The sequence below is a fragment of the Octopus sinensis genome, linkage group LG11 (assembly GCF_006345805.1).
Source record: "Octopus sinensis linkage group LG11, ASM634580v1, whole genome shotgun sequence".
Lineage (NCBI taxonomy): Eukaryota > Metazoa > Mollusca > Cephalopoda > Octopoda > Octopodidae > Octopus > Octopus sinensis.
Window position 1 is genome coordinate 10,592,308 of NC_043007.1, and position 16,815 is coordinate 10,609,122.

General features: G+C 41.0%; 1 protein-coding gene across 1 annotated transcript in view; it reads right to left on the bottom strand.

The window, feature by feature from the left end:
• LOC115217124 (transforming growth factor-beta receptor-associated protein 1) overlaps positions 1-16,815 on the bottom strand; it is an 81,660-nt gene that overhangs the window by 20,042 nt on the left and 44,803 nt on the right. Inside the window, exons 9-14 of the mRNA XM_029786728.2 lie at positions 15,668-15,800; positions 14,083-14,178; positions 11,687-11,791; positions 5,184-5,375; positions 1,237-1,430; positions 646-714 (exon numbers count right to left, since the gene is read on the bottom strand). Coding sequence (XP_029642588.1) covers positions 646-714; positions 1,237-1,430; positions 5,184-5,375; positions 11,687-11,791; positions 14,083-14,178; positions 15,668-15,800 — 789 coding nt within the window. The remainder of the gene's footprint in view (positions 1-645; positions 715-1,236; positions 1,431-5,183; positions 5,376-11,686; positions 11,792-14,082; positions 14,179-15,667; positions 15,801-16,815) is intronic.

Genomic DNA, 16,815 nt, shown 5'->3' on the forward strand with positions numbered 1-16,815 from the left:
TTAGTGTACAAGCGGCACAGGAGTGGCTGTGTGGTAAGTAGCTTGCTAACCAACCACATGGTTCTGGGTTCAGTCCCACTGCGTGGCATCTTGGGCAAGTGTCTTCTGCTATAGCCCCAGGCCGAACAATGCCTTGTGAGTGGATTTGGTAGACGGAAACTGAAAGAAGCCTGTTGTATATATGTATATATATATGTATGTTCGTGTATGTGTTTGTGTGTCTGTGTTTGTCCCCCTAGCATTGCTTGACAACCGATGCTGGTGTGTTTACGTCGCCATCACGTAGCGGTTCAGCAAAAGAGACCGATAGAATAAGTACTGGGCTTACAAAGAATAAGTCCCAGGGTCGATTTGCTTGACTAAAGGCGGTGTTCCAGCATGGCCGCAGTCAAATGACTGAAACAAGTAAAAGAGGGAGAGAGAGAGAGGCCAACACTTCTTCATACATATAAAGGCAAAATTCATCCTCATGCACCACACAATGTGCGCTGCTGCCACCACCACTACTACCACTGCTGCTGCTGCTGCTGCAATTACTATCATGAGCAACTATGCTTTCTTAGACATATACAGAGGTGATGTAGAAGGACAGATTGTTTTTTGAAACAAATAAGAAAAGAATAAAGTGAAGATAAAAGGCTTTACTTAGCCAAAATTTCCACAACGAAATCCAAACCAGGGAAGGTGTCGTCATTAAGTTCACCACTAATTAATCTGAAATAGAAAGAATAGTGTAATAGGATTATAATGAAGATGGTGGTGGTGGTGATAGTGGTGATGGAGGAAATGATGATGGTGATGACGATGATGATTATGAGGATGATATTGATGATGGTGATGATGTAGTGATAGTGGTAGAGATGGGGAGGAGTAGTGATGGTGATAGTGGTGGTGATGATGATGATAATCTTATGATGATTATGATGATGATAATGATAGTGATGATGGTAGAGATGGGGAGGAGTAGTGATGGTGATAGTGGTGATGATGATGATGATAATCTTATGATGATTATGATGATGATGATGATAGTGTTGATGGTAGAGATGGGGAGGAGTAGTGATGGTAATAGTGGTGATGATGATGATGATAATCTTATGATGATTATGATGATGATGATGATAGTGTTGATGGTAGAGATGGGGAGGAGTAGTGATGGTGATAGTGGTGGTGATGATGATGATAATCTTATGATGATTATGATGATGATGATGATAGTGTTGATGGAACACGAACCTCATCCATGTCTGCAGAGCTTTGTCATAGTCCCTATGGGAGTAGTAGAGCATGGCAAGTGGGTGGTAGCAATGGTATTTCTCTAACCACTCAGCACTGTCAGCTAATTCACACTTGGGGTCAATGGCAACGAGGGTTAGCAGATCTCCATTCTTATTCTCAGAGTAGAGTTTTACTAAGGCAGTATCAATGACCTGCAATATACAGAAGAAAAGAACACGTGTACACAAAATATCACTAAAATAGTTTGTATGAGGAAGAGAACATGTATAGGTTGAACGGAGTGGTTGGCGTTAGGAAGGGCATCCAGCTGTAGAAACACTGCCAAATCTGACTGGGCCTGATGAAGCCTTCCGGCTTCACAGACCCCAGTTAAACCGTCCAACCCATGCTAGCATGGAAAACGGATGCTAAATGATGATGATGATGATGATGAATTTACACCCAACTTCAAAATTCATAAAGGAGATGAGTAACACAAAATTACCATTTCTCAAAATAATGGTAATTGAGAATAATGTTACTGCAGGTTTTTTTTTTTTTTGTTTGTTCCTTCTCGAGCCATGCCTGGCTCATAAGGGCCTGTTTACTAGTTTCCTTGGCGTATAGGTTCCCCACCTGGACAGGACACCGGTCTGTCGCAGGTGAGCTGCAAGATGCAGGAGGAAAGAGTGAGAGAAAGTTGTTGTGAAAGAGTCAGCAGAAGTTTGCCATTCCTTCTGCTGGAGCCGCGTGGAGCATAGGTGTTTCGCTCATAAACACACACATCGCCCGGTCTAAGATTCGAACCCGCGATCCCTCGACTGCGAGTTCGCTGCTCTAACCACTAGGCCATGTGCCTCCACTCGTACAGCAGGTACATATGGAGACACAGATAAGCACCAGTACCTGAACTTCAAACCATGCGATTAAACACAAATAACAGGTAATACACTGTACTGAAAATCCAGAAAAAAATATGTTCTGTTGCTGATGATGTAGGTACCAGAGGCAAATGATTCACAGAACCCAAGTGGTTTCTGCTTAAACAAAAATGTCCATCCCTACTAATAGAAAATGGTACGCAATATACAATGCAGTGTAAGCTATGGACATATAAGAGGTGCAGCAAGGCGGCGAGCCTGCAGAAACGTTAGCACACCGGGCGAAATGCGTAGCCGTATTTCGTCTGCCGTTACGTTCAGAGTTCAAATTCCACCGAGGTCGACTTTGCCTTTCATCCTTTCGGGGTCAATAAATTAAGTACCAGTTACGCACTGGGGTCGATGTAATCGACTTAATCCATTTGTCTGTCCTTGTTTGTCCTCTCTGAGTGTAGCCCTTTGTGGGTAGTAAAGAAATATATAAGAGGTGCAGCAATATCAAAGGAAGGCTAACTGAGAAGATAGTTTTTGTATGTGACAGATGATCAGGAGCAGTAAACACTGAAGATGTGGCACGTAAAAAGCACCATTCAAGCATGATCATTACCAGCAGTTATTAAGTTTCTTTATTGGCCACACAGGGCTACACACAGAGGGGACAAATTACAAGGTAGAGCTTTTATTTGGGGGGGATGAAAAAAACAAAAAACAAAAAACAAAAGAAACAAAAAAATGTGGCGTAGGTTTTCAATCAAAAGGGATCATAAAAGGGGGAGAAAAAAAAGAAAAGAAACAAAAGAAAAGAAAAAGGAAAAAGAAGAAAAAAGGGGAAGAGGACAAAAAAAAACCATCAATAGGGATCGTGTATCACAGTGTCATGATGTACCGTGTAAAGGAGGAAGCAGATAAGGTTTATCCGTGGAAAGAAAAGCCTACGAAAAAGACCACGGTAACCTCAGTCAATATTGTTATATGTTACCACATTTATTCACAAGTGGGTAACCCTCTGTTTTCAATTTCTGGGTTTATAGGATTATGCTCAAGGTGGCTTCATCATTCATACGTGCCATCCTTGCTACATTCACCCATCTTTTTTTAAAACATTACTAGCAGTTGTTAATTGATTTGTCACTATACTAGACAACTAAATTAACATACACTGCAGTAAATGGTTCATCATTTATTAAACAACTTATATTTATGCATCACAGAACATAAACCAGACATATTGAATTAAATCAAAACATATTAGACAACCTTCATACAATTATATAAATTAAACATATGAACATGAACATGAACGTCGAAATAAATATCAATGGAAATAGTAGTTGTGATGCCTGTGCCGGTGGCACATAAAAAGCACCATCCGAACATGGCCATAGCCAGCGCCGACTCGACTGGCTTCTGTGCCAGTGGCACATAAAAAGCATCATCCAAACGTTGCCAGCGCCGCCTTGACTGGCTTCTGTGCCGCTGGCACGTTAAAAGCTCCAACCGATCGTGGCCGATGCCGGATCCCCCCCCCCGGCACCTGTGCAGGTGGCACGTAAAAAGCACCCACTACACTAGCTGAGTGGTTGGCATTAGGAAGGGCATCCAGCCATAGAAACTCTGCCAGATCAGACTGGAGCCTGGAGCAGCCCCTGGCTTCCCAGACCCCGGTCGAATCGTCCAACCCATGCTAGCGCGGAAAACGGACGTTAAACGATGATGATGATGATAAGAATCATCATCATCATCAAACATTCTCCCTCCACGCTAGCCTGAATTGGATAGTTTGACAGGAGTTGGTAATTTAGAAGACTGTGCTAAGCTTGCCAGCTCCTGTCAAACCATCCAACCCATGCCAGCATGGAAGGAGGACTTAAATACATTCCTTCTATACACTTAATTCAAGGAATATTTCTGATAATTTATCAAATAATCTTGAAACAGTTTATAACATGGCTTCCCGCCCATTTTTTCTAAGAAACAAGAGCAAGATGGAATGCATTCACATTCTTATACTTAATTTATATATATAATCTTAATTATAATTTTACTTAATTTTACAGAAGACTTTCTACATGCTTAGGTTTAGATAGTGCATTTGATTGATGTTGTTGTGCATAAATAAATATATATATATATATATATATATATATATATATATATATAATATATATACACATATATACATACATATATATGTATATATACATGTATGTATATATACATACATAAAGTAATATATATATTCTAGCAGAAGTACCGAGCCTTGCTTGGGATTAAAATGGCGTGGCTTTTTTTATTGTTTTACTTGTTTCAGTCATGTGACTGTGGCCACACTGGAGCAGTACCTTTGCACACACACATACGTATATACACATACGCGCACACACGAATGCACATATACTTTACATATACCTCCAACACACACCACACACACACATACTTGCACACAAACAACACAGATGCATGCACACATACATACGTGCACACACGCACACACACGAACATACACATGCACACACATGCACAGGAATGCATATATACCTGACACACACAACCTCATGCGCACACACACACACACATCACACACACAACTCCACGTACACACATACAAACACACACAGACACAAACACAAGGGTTTGTAGGCTCGAGGCTATAGTAGAAGACATGCCCAAGTTGCTATACAGTGGAATTGAACCCAGAACCATGTGGTTGGGAAGTAAGCTTCTTATATATATATACAAACGTGTTGTGTGTGTGTGTGCATGTGTGTGAGTGTGCATGTGTGTATGTTATGTGTGTGTTTTGTGTCTGTGTTTGTCACCCCCAGTACTGTTGCTTGATGACTGGTGTTGGTTTTTTTACATCCCTGTAGCTTACTGATTGAGCAAAATAGATTGATAGAAAAAGGTACCACATTTATAACAAAAAGTACTGGGGTCAATTTGCTTTACCAAAAACCCTTCAAGGTGGTGCTCCAGTATGACCGCAGTTTAATGACTGATGAAACAAGTAAAAGATAAAAGATAAATGAATGACTTTACAACCTGAGAAATTTCGAATGATTACATAGGTGTTGTTAGTCTTACCTGTTCGTTGCCAGATGCAACTGGCATGTGTTTGATCTCTTCCAGGTAGAGCTGTAGAAACTCTTTGTACTCAGTTAGTTTCGAGTTGTCCCCTTTCGTCAACTGATTGACATCGGCAATGTCATGAAGTGGTGGCACAGACCGTGTGAACTGACAGGATGACATCAGCATTCGCGGATACAAACTGATTAGCTGGTCAAAACAAGAGTGAAAGAAGATATAGGGTTTGTCATTTATGTTTGATGGAGCAGGATGACACAAAAGGACACAATGCAGTTGTGTAGTTAGGACACCGACCTGAACAAACTAGTATAGTCAAAGTATTGATTGTAATACACTAACATTGCTAAAACCATAAAATCTCGACTCAGTCCTATTTCCTTTTCTTTACGTCTCATCCCCAAATTGATATTCACTACATCCAAACCATTCTCCATCTCCAAATTTTTCTGACACTAATTTCACTCCAGTTCAAATACCTGCCTATCCACCTTTTCTATCCCTAATTGACAAGACAGAACCTACTGACAGAAACATCTCAGCAAAGAAATCTAAAAAACTGTCAAAATATAAGGACCTTGAGATTGAAATATCTAGGGCATGACAATTAAAAACCAAAATCATCCCTGTTGTTGTAGATGCCCTGGGATTGATCCCGAAAGGTACTGACAAATGGCTTGACCAGATTCCAGGGAAATCAACAATCTATGAACTCAAAAGATTTTTGATATCAACCGCCCATATTCACAGGAAGTTACTCTCTATCTAATATATAAATTCCTTAGGTCTCTGTTTGAGACCTGGTCAGAAGATGAACTAAAATGTAATTCAATCAGATAATAATAATAACAATAATAATAATAATAATAGGCTGTGTGGTAAGTAGCTTGCTAACCAGCCACATGGTTCCGGGTTCAGTCCCACTGCGTGACATCTTGGGCAAGTGTCTTCTGCTATAGCCCCAGGCCGACCAATGCCTTGTGAGTGGATTTGGTAGACGGAAACTGAAAGAAGCCTGTTGTATATATGTATATATATATATGTGTGTGTATGTGTTTGTGTGTCTGTGTTTGTCTCCCTAGCATTGCTTGACAACCGATGCTGGTGTGTTTATGTCCCCGTCACTTAGCGGTTCGGCAAAAGAGACCGATAGTACTGGGCTTACAAAGAATAAGTCCTGGGGTCGATTTGCTCGACTAAAGGCGGTGCTCCAGCAAGGCCGCAGTCAAATGACTGAAACAAGTAAAACAGTAAAAGAGAATAATAATAATAATAATAATAATAATAAAAATAATAAGCCTTTCTACTAAAGGCACAAGGCCTGAATATTTGGGGAAAGAGGCTAGTCAATTACATTGACCCCAGTGTGTAACTGGTACTTATTTCATTGACCCTGAAAAAATGAAAGGCAATGTCAACCTTGGTTGGTTGAATTTAAACTGAGACCGTAAACAGAGACAAAATGCCGCTAAGCATCTTGGCCAGTGTGATAACGATTCTACCAGCATATCGCGATGATGATGATGATAATAGAATAGACAAATCACATCTATATGTATGTGTATGCATACACACACATATGCCACTGTGCCAGTGGCATGTCGGTGGCACGTAAAAAGCACCATCCGAATCATGGCCGAAGCCAGTGCCGCCTCGACTGGCTTCCGTGCTGGTGGCACATAAAATGCACCAATCCGACCGTGGCCGATGCCAGCCTCGCCTGGCACCAGTGCAGGTGGCACGTAAAAAGCACCCACTACACTCACGGAGTGGTTGGCGTTAGGAAGGGCATCCAGCTGTAGAAACATTGCCAGATAAGACGGGAGCCTGGTGCAGCCTTCTGGCTTCCCAGATCCCCGGTTGAACCGTCCAACCCATGCTAGCATGGAGAACGGACGTTAAACGATGATGATGATGATATATATATACTCTTACTCTTTTTACTCTTTTACTTGTTTCAGTCATTTGACTGCGGCCATGCTGGAGCACCGCCTTTAGTCGATCAACTCGACCCCGGGACTTATTCTTTGTAAGCCCAGTACTTATTCTATCAGTCTCTTTTGCCGAACGGCCAAGTGACGGGGACGTAAACACACCAGCATCGGTTGTCAAGCAATGCTAGGTGGACAAACAGAGACACACAAACCCCCCCACCCACACACACACACATATATATATATATACATATATACGACAGGCTTCTTTCAGTTTCCGTCTACCAAATCCACTCACAAGGCACTGGTCGGCCCGGGGCTATAGCAGAAGACACTTGCCCAAGATGCCACGCAGTGGGACTGAACCCGGAACCATGTGGTTGGTTAGCAAGCTACTTACCACACAGCCACTCCTGCGCCTATATATATATATATATATATATATTATATATATATATATATATTATATATATATATATATATATATATATTTATTATATAGAAGGAGCTTCTACAGGACTAGAACTGTTTCATTCAAAAGAAATCATCAGGAAGCCCTGTGCTTCCTGATGATTTCTTTTGAATGAAACAGTTCTAGTCCTGTAGAAGCTCCTTCTATATAATAAATTAATTTACTCTGCTATGTATTGAGTACCTTATTTACTGTGGTTAACCCCGACTCAACCCGGGACCTACATATATATATATATATATATATATATATATATTATCAATTTGTTTTGCAAGATTCTTGATGTGAAATCTTGTATTGAAACAGATATTGTTGTATTATGGGATGCTCATTTAGTTTCCTTTTTGCCAAATAAACACATGCACTAGATAAAATGTTTCCTTCACTCATTTATGACTGTTCTTACATTATTTCAACTCATGTCCATTGTCTGGAAATCTTTCATCATACATTCTGCTTCTCTCTCTCTCTCTCTCTCTCTCTCTCTCTCTCTCTTTCTTTCTTTCTTTCTCTATGACATGCACAGCAAAAGCCTTTAGGTGCTATTTCTGAATTTCTGGAAAAAGCAACCGATTATTCAGTTAACAGAACTATACTTTCACTATGTCTCTATTTCACAGAAACAATTAAAAAAAATGTGACTAAACTAAATACAATGTACACAAATTTTTTCCATGTATCGATAGTATACACACACACACACACACACACACATACACACTTCCTATTCTCATGTCATGTTTATGCTTGCATATACTTGGCCCCTCCATACCTACCTCTTCCATACGAGATTTATGCACCTGCATGTCTTCCTCGCCACCCACTATCCCATGTCACTACACTCCAATACTTACATACCTCGTCACACCTATACATATTCCAAGAAAACACAGGCAATCCATTTCACCACACCCATAAGCACACCTCCCCCATGACCACTTCCATACATGCATGCACCATCCTGCTTCCTCCTACCCTCCTAACAACAGCCCCATAGAATAACATTTCCAACCTGGCCCCTAACCATTTTTTTTTTTCGTCTTTTGTTTTTCCAAACACTTTCCCTCATTTCTTTACCTTGACAAAAGACAAGCGCCCGAAACATCAAGACTCTTCCCTGTTTGTTTAAGCATTAAAATTAATTCAACATTTGTTAAAATTTGCCATCATGTGTTGCCTTCTTTTTATGCTCATAGCTTTATATACACACATACACACACACATGCACACACGCGTACACACACACACACACACACACACTCATATATACTTACATTAATAATTTTTGACTAATTCTGAAATTGTATCAGCAGTTTATATTTGCTGCTGAGTATTTGGCGTGGTTACGTTGGATTTCGAAAAATTAGGATATATACACTTGGGGCTTCAGTGGTGTCGCCTTGTGCGTATATGTTCTCCTTTTCTTTTGGTGACTTTGCTGATGAAACAAGCCAATCGTAAACGGATTTAATTTAATTTAATTAAGTTCGATTGCGTAAAAATTGTTGAAACCTTGCAGGGTACAAAGTTGAAAGGGATAAATGTTTTTATTTCTCCTTTAGCTTTCAGAATTACAACTATTTTTGCGGTTTGAGTTTGGCTGCTCTTTTCAAGTGAGTTGAATGACCTGTAAGGGTCATTCCTTAATACTTTTGAATATATATATATATATATATATATATATATATGTATGTATGTATGTATAAGGATGAAAAGGAACACATGAGTTGATATATATGAAAAAACAAGTCAAGATAGAAAATGCTAAAATAATTTTATAAAGAACATTTCAGAACCGGTTTCAGTCATTTGAGACCTTTTCAACTGTAACAATTAAATAATTAAATTTAGAAAAATTAAAAGAAAAGTGTTTTTAAAAGAATATTTGTATAGTGTTCAAATATAAGTGGAATTTTCCTTGTTTCTGCCTTTCTCTGTCTCTCTTGTTTACACTTGTGGGTTGGAGGTCATTGTGAATTCTTGGTAGGGAAGAAGAAGAAGAAGGATGAGGAGAAGGGGGGGGAGAATTTGGGAGTGCCTTGATTGTTGTATTTTGAGTGGTCAGTGGCCACTAGCAGTTGCTGTTCAATTCATGAGAATATTTCTATTGAAATATTCTATAAACAAACCTTTCAATCAAGGCACTCCCAAATTTCTCCCCCTTCTCCTCATCCTTCTTCTTCTTCTTCCCTACCAAGAATTCACAATGACCTCCAACCCACAAGTGTAAACAGGAGAAACAGAGAAAGGCAGAAAGAAACAAGGAAAATACCACTTATATTTTAACACAATTTTTATTTTATTTTATTTTATCTAGTTTCAGCTCATGAGCTGTGGCCATGCTGGGGCACCCCCACTATACAAATATTCTTTTAAAAAAACTTTTCTTTTAATTTTTCTAAATTTAATTATTTAATTGTTACAGTTGAAAAGGTCTCAAATGACTGAAACCGGTACTGAAATGTTTTTTATAAAATTATTTTAGCATTTTCTATCTTGACTTGTTTTTTCATATATATATATATATAATATATATATATATATATATACACACACACACATACATATGTGTGTGTGTGTGTGAGAGAGAGAGAGAGATGGTGAGAGAGACAGAGTTTGGAGGGATATATCAGAGCAGAAACCATGGTGGCTCTCAGTTATGTTCCAGCTCAGTGCATCAATTGGTATTTGATGTCTATTATTACTAGGAGTTGTCACACATGCTGTAAATTTCTCCAGTGGGTAATTCTGTGCTCACTTCTCTGGAAGGTAATATTATCTGGAATGTATGTTAGTAATAACCATCATCATCATCATCATCATCATCATCGTTTAATATCTGCTTTCCATGCTGGCATGGGTTGGATGGTTTGACTGATGGCTGGCACACTCGAATGGTGCTTTTTACATGTCACCGGCACGGGAGCCAGTCAGGCGCCACTGGCAACAACCAGACTCGGATGGTGCTTTTTACAGCTCACTGGCAGAGGAGCCAGTCAGGTGGCACTGGCAACGACCATGCTCGAATGACGCTTTTTACATCCCACCGGCAGAGGAGCCAGTCAGGTGGCACTGGCAATGACCACACTCGAATGGTGCTTTCTACATGTCACCAGCACGGGGGCAGTCGGGCACCACTGGCAACGACCATGCTCAAATGGTGCTTTTTACATGCCAGCAGCATGGGGGCAGTCAGGCACCATACTCGAATGGTGCTTTTTACATGTCACTGGCACAGGAGCCAGTCAGGCGCCACTGGTAACGACCAGGCTCAAATGGTGCTTTTTACATCCCACTGGCAGAGGAGCCAGTCAGGTGGAACTGGCAATGACCACACTCGAATGGCGCTTTTTACATGCCACCAGCACAGGAGCCAATCAGGTGGCACTGGCAATGACTACGATCGAATGGTGCTTTTTACATGCCACCGGCACGGGGGCAGTCGGACACCACTGGCAACGACCATGATCAAATGGTGCCCTGCGGAGACATGCTCATCCTCACTATTTATTTCCTTTTATTCAGTTTGCTTGGAAACTAGCCAAATGGAAAGGCCCTGAATGAATCTGCACAGAAAATTATGTCTGGTTGCATGTTCACATTTGGCAAGTATCTCATACAATAGAGCTAATCTAATCAGCGCCTTGTAAGTGAAATTGGTAGATGAAAACTGTGTGGAAGCCTGTTGTTTGTGTGTGTGTGTGTGTGTGTGTGTATGCGCGTGCACACATTTATGTTTGTCCCCCTCCATTGTTTGACAATCGGTGTTGATTTGGTTAGTCTCTATAACTTAGCAATTTGGCAAATGAGAATGATAGATTAAGTGCCTGACTGGGGTCAATTAGTTTGATTAAACCCTTTAAGGTGGTGCCCCAGCATAGCCAAAGTCCAATGATGGAAACAAGTAAAAGATAAAAGAAGGAAAAATAAAAAAGTAAGAAATAAAGAAACACGGAAAGAAAAAAACTTACCAAAAAAAAAAAAGAAGCAAAAAAAAGCAAAAATAAAAGGAAAAAGACAAAATTAGAATATGGTTTAATGGTGTATTAGAAGGCGAGAAAGAAGATAACAAAAGTAAAATGAAATTATAAACTGACCTCTTTAACATCAACTCCGCCGCTTCGAAATAATTCATGAGCCTCGCTAAAATGTCCCAAGGAAAATTCAATAAAAGCTGCTTGCTGCTGAATGCGACTGAGCATCTGAAACAAGAAGAGACGGTTGTTGATGTTGATGCTGTCGTTACTGTTTACTCTCAGATCATCCCTGATCTGGATTGGAAGCCCTCCGTCGGTTACGACGACGAGGGTTCCGGTTGATCCGAATCAACGGAACAGCCTGCTCGTGAATGAAATTAACGTGTAAGTGGCTGAGCACTCCACAGACACGTGTACCCTTAACGTAGTTCTCGGGGATATTCAGCGTGACACAGAGAGTGACAAGGCCAGCCCTTTGAAATACAGGTACAACAGAAACAGGGAGAAAGAGTGAAAGAAAGTTGTGGTGAAAGAGTACAGCAGGGATCACCACCATCCCCTGCCGGAGCCTCGTGGAGCTTTGGGTGTTTTTGCTCAATAAACACTCACAACGCCCGGTCTGGGAATCGAAACCGCGATCCTATGACTGCAAGTCCGCTGCCCTAACCACTGGGCCATTGCACCTCCACTGATCCCTGATCTAGTAGACCAGGGAAACAGAAATAAAGATGGTGATGATGAGTGAGGTCACAGAACTAAGATCACCCTTGGTTGAGCAGGGCTACAGTTGAGAGGGGAAGTGGATAGAAGCTGTGTGCTAGGTGATGGAAACTTAAAGAATAAAGGAAGGGGCCAGTACAGGTTCCTTGATGTAAAAGATCAAGGAACCTGTCTGGATAGAGGTAGCAACAGTTTATGGAGAGAGTAAAGGATGTAAAGGGTTGTCTACATTATACAAGAGTGAGTGGGAGTGCCAATGCTGTGATGACTAAGTATCAGGGTTGGCCTTGGCAGCAGAGCAGGAACCAAGTCTGGATAGAGGTAGCAACAGTTTATGGAGAGAGTAAAGGATGTAAAGGGTTGTCCACATTATACAAGAGTGAGTGGGAGTGCCAATGCTGTGATGACTAAGTATCAGGGTTGGCCTTGGCAGCAGAACAGAACCAAGTCTGGATAGAGGTAGCAACAGTTTATGGAGAGAGTAAAGGATGTAAAGGGTTGTCCACATTATACAAGAGTGAGTGGGAGTGCCAATGCTGTGATGACTAAGTATCAGGGTTGGCCTTGGCAGCAGAACAGGAACCAAGTCTGGATAGAGGTAGCAACAGTTTATGGAGAGAGTAAAGGATGTAAAGGGTTGTCCACATTATACAAGAGTGAGTGGGAGTGCCAATGCTGTGATGACTAAGTATCAGGGTTGGCCTTGGCAGCAGAACAGGAACCAAGTCTGGATAGAGGTAGCAACAGTTTATGGAGAGAGTAAAGGATGTAAAGGGTTGTCCACATTATACAAGAGTGAGTGGGAGTGCCAATGCTGTGATGACTAAGTATCAGGGTTGGCCTTGGCACAGAGCAGGAACCAAGTCTGGATAGAGGTAGCAACAGTTTATGGAGAGAGTAAAGGATGTAAAGGGTTGTCCACATTATACAAGAGTGAGTGGGAGTGCCAATGCTGTGATGACTAAGTATCAGGGTTGGCCTTGGCAGCAGAACAGGAACCAAGTCTGGATAGAGGTAGCAACAGTTTATGGAGAGAGTAAAGGATGTAAAGGGTTGTCCACATTATACAAGAGTGAGTGGGAGTGCCAATGCTGTGATGACTAAGTATCAGGGTTGGCCTTGCAGCAGAACAGGAACCAAGTCTGGATAGAGGTAGCAACAGTTTATGGAGAGAGTAAAGGATGTAAAGGTTGTCCACATTATACAAGAGTGAGTGGGAGTGCCAATGCTGTGATGACTAAGTATCAGGGTTGGCCTTGGCACAGAGCAGGAACCAAGTCTGGATAGAGGTAGCAACAGTTTATGGAGAGAGTAAAGGATGTAAAGGTTGTCCACATTATACAAGAGTGAGTGGGAGTGCCAATGCTGTGATGACTAAGTATCAGGGTTGGCCTTGGCAGCAGAACAGGAACCAAGTCTGGATAGAGGTAGCAACAGTTTATGGAGAGAGTAAGGATGTAAAGGTTGTCCACATTATACAAGAGTGAGTGGGAGTGCCAATGCTGTGATGACTAAGTATCAGGGTTGGCCTTGGCAGCAGAACAGGAACCAAGTCTGGATAGAGGTAGCAACAGTTTATGGAGAGAGTAAAGGATGTAAAGGGTTGTCCACATTATACAAGAGTGAGTGGGAGTGCCAATGCTGTGATGACTAAGTATCAGGGTTGGCCTTGGCAGCAGAACAGGAACCAAGTCTGGATAGAGGTAGCAACAATTTATGGAGAGAGTAAAGGATGGTGAGAAAACAATTAATGAAAGCATGGTACTTAGATATATAACACACATAGAATGTCATACCTTGAGAAATTTTTCTTTACTGACACCAGTTCGGTTTGAATTCTTGGCTAAATCCAAAGCTTCTGTAACTCTTTTGTCTGCAAGCAGTGCTTGGATCTGAAAGGACAAAAAAACAACAAGAAAAAACAAATGAATAATATTTTGAGAATATTAACACGTATAGTATTGAACATTGGGTAATGACCGAAAGAATATGATCGTGAATACATATTGTTGAAATAAGGTTCTGCCAAAGAGTCTCTGGAGTAATGTTACTTGACAGGGTGCAAAGCTCAGTGATCAGGGACACACACTGAGAAGCCACAGTTCTGACACCACTGATAGGTGGTTTTAATTGGAAAAGAATTGCTGCAAGTCAAGCCAAGCCAAACCAAGCAGTAGAGGACCTATGAGCGGTCAAGAATAAGCTGGTTGAATAATAACTACAGTCTCGGTTGATCATGCTTGATCATACTGGGATTGCTTTGGGTAACACTGACCATGTCCTTTGGTACCAATGCTTGTGTGTGTATTCTTTTTTGTTGCTTCTGTTCTCAGTGTCATTATTGTTGTTGTTGCTGTTGACATCTTTTGCTCATATATATTTTTCTTTCATCTTTCTAGAGAATTTCCTAAGGAATTTTACGACTAGCTTCATAGATAAATGCTTTAAGTTTTTTTAATTATTTTTTCTTTGTTCTCGTTTTGAAAAATAAATTAGTAAATAAATTAGTAAAGACAACATTTCAAGCAACATTTTTCCGTGTGTTTTTTAAACAAGGTTCTAAGCCTGAGTCCACCATTGCACAAGAGTCCACATTGGAAACTACTTGTCTAAAACACTACATTCCATCCATGAAATCTTATATGAATCTTATATGAATTGCAGCTGAGAACCCCTGGTATAGTAGAAGGCATTTATTCAAGGTGCCACGCTGTGGAACAGACGATGACAGCAAGGATGGCAATGACAACAACTACAGAAATGTAACAAGCCCAAACTACAACCTACACATTATCTGTTGCTCTCTCAACCTTCTATCTACTGTACTTCTGTCCCTGTGTCTGCGGACAATCTGTAGCAAACAGGATGTCTCTACATGCGGGATTGTTGGGGACAGCTTGTGAAATCCACATATTCCCACAAAACTTCTTCCGAGGAAGAAGTTGACTCAACCCGCCCAGGGTGAATGTCACCACAAGTAAAGTAATATCCTTACACCATTTGTGTGGCTGTTTCTGACAAGAAATTTTGCTTTCATGTAAAACAACTACTTCTCACCTTATATCTGTACTGTCAGCCTTGCACCTTGCACCTCCTTATATCTGTACTGTTAGCCTTACCTTGCACCTCCTCTCATGTGTATCACTGACTTACTTCTCCATCATTCTACTTCCACCTCTGAACCTTATCCCATTTCTGCACTTTTTACCCTCCCTTCCCTACTTTGCTTTCCATCTGTTAATCATGAAATTCAACCCAGCCAAGGTTCTAAGTCTGAGTCCACTGTTGCACAAGAGTCCACATTGGAAACTACTTGTCTAAAACACTACGTTCCATCTAGTAATGGACCAAGTAGGTAAAAAAAATTCATGTAGTACTTACCTGTTTTTCCCAAGCTACTGGTACCAAGGCATAGATCTCCTTACTAGAAGACACAAAAATTCGTCCATCAAAATCTCCCAGCAAACACCCACCTTGGAACGGTATGGCTTGTTTCTGCTGTTGGTCAAGAATACTGCAACAAAATAGTTAGCAGAACAAACATTAGAATTTGAATGGTCAATCAATCAATCCATCAATCAATCAACCAATCACTCAATCAATCCAGCAATCAATGAATCAATCATTTATTCATTCATGGAATGACAAATGAGGCCACCATAAAGGAACATCTGCACATCACTGGATTATAGTGATAAATGCTTGTACAACACAGATATATCATCATCATCATCATCATTGTTTAGCGTCTGCTTTCCATGCTGGCATGGGTTGGACGGTTCAACTGGGGTCTGGGAAGCCAGAAGGCTGCACCAGGCCCAGTTTGATCTGGCAATGTTTCTACGGCTGGATGCCCTTCCTAACGCCAACCACTCCATGAGTGTAGTGGGTGCTTTTTACGTGCCAGATGAGGCTGACAAATGGCCACGATCGGATGGTGCTTTTTACGTGCCACCAGCACGGAGGCCAGACGGGGCTGGCAATGGCCACGATCGGATGGTGGGTTTGATCGAGGATGCTTCCAAGTAGTTTTGTAGTGGTTGGGGAGTTGGAAAATAGTATTGGTAATCAAAAGTCCATATTCACTGCAAAGCAATCGCTGTAGATGGCTCTTTGAGTTTGCCTTGCCAACGCCATGCTTTCCTATTACATCACCCCATATGAATGTGTCACAGCCTACACATCCATTGAAAGGAGAAATTTTACCATGGATGGAAACACTTCTCAATTCGCTATGTATCTCAGAGCAGAACTGCTCTTTGACCACTTCATTTGAGTTCACAGTTGGAGTATAGCAGCTGAAAATAGTTGCATATTTATTTTTGCCAATGCAGATATGCAATGACATGAAACTTTCACTAATGCCAACTGGCAGAGATTCAAGTTGTTTCACTAGGTCATTCCAAATAGCAAACCCAACACCTGCCTCTTTCTTTACTTCCTAAGGATTACCCATCCAGAAAAAAAGTGTATTGACCATCAACTTCCTGTAGCTGACCACAATCTTAGCAGAGTGTGGCCAGCGAGGA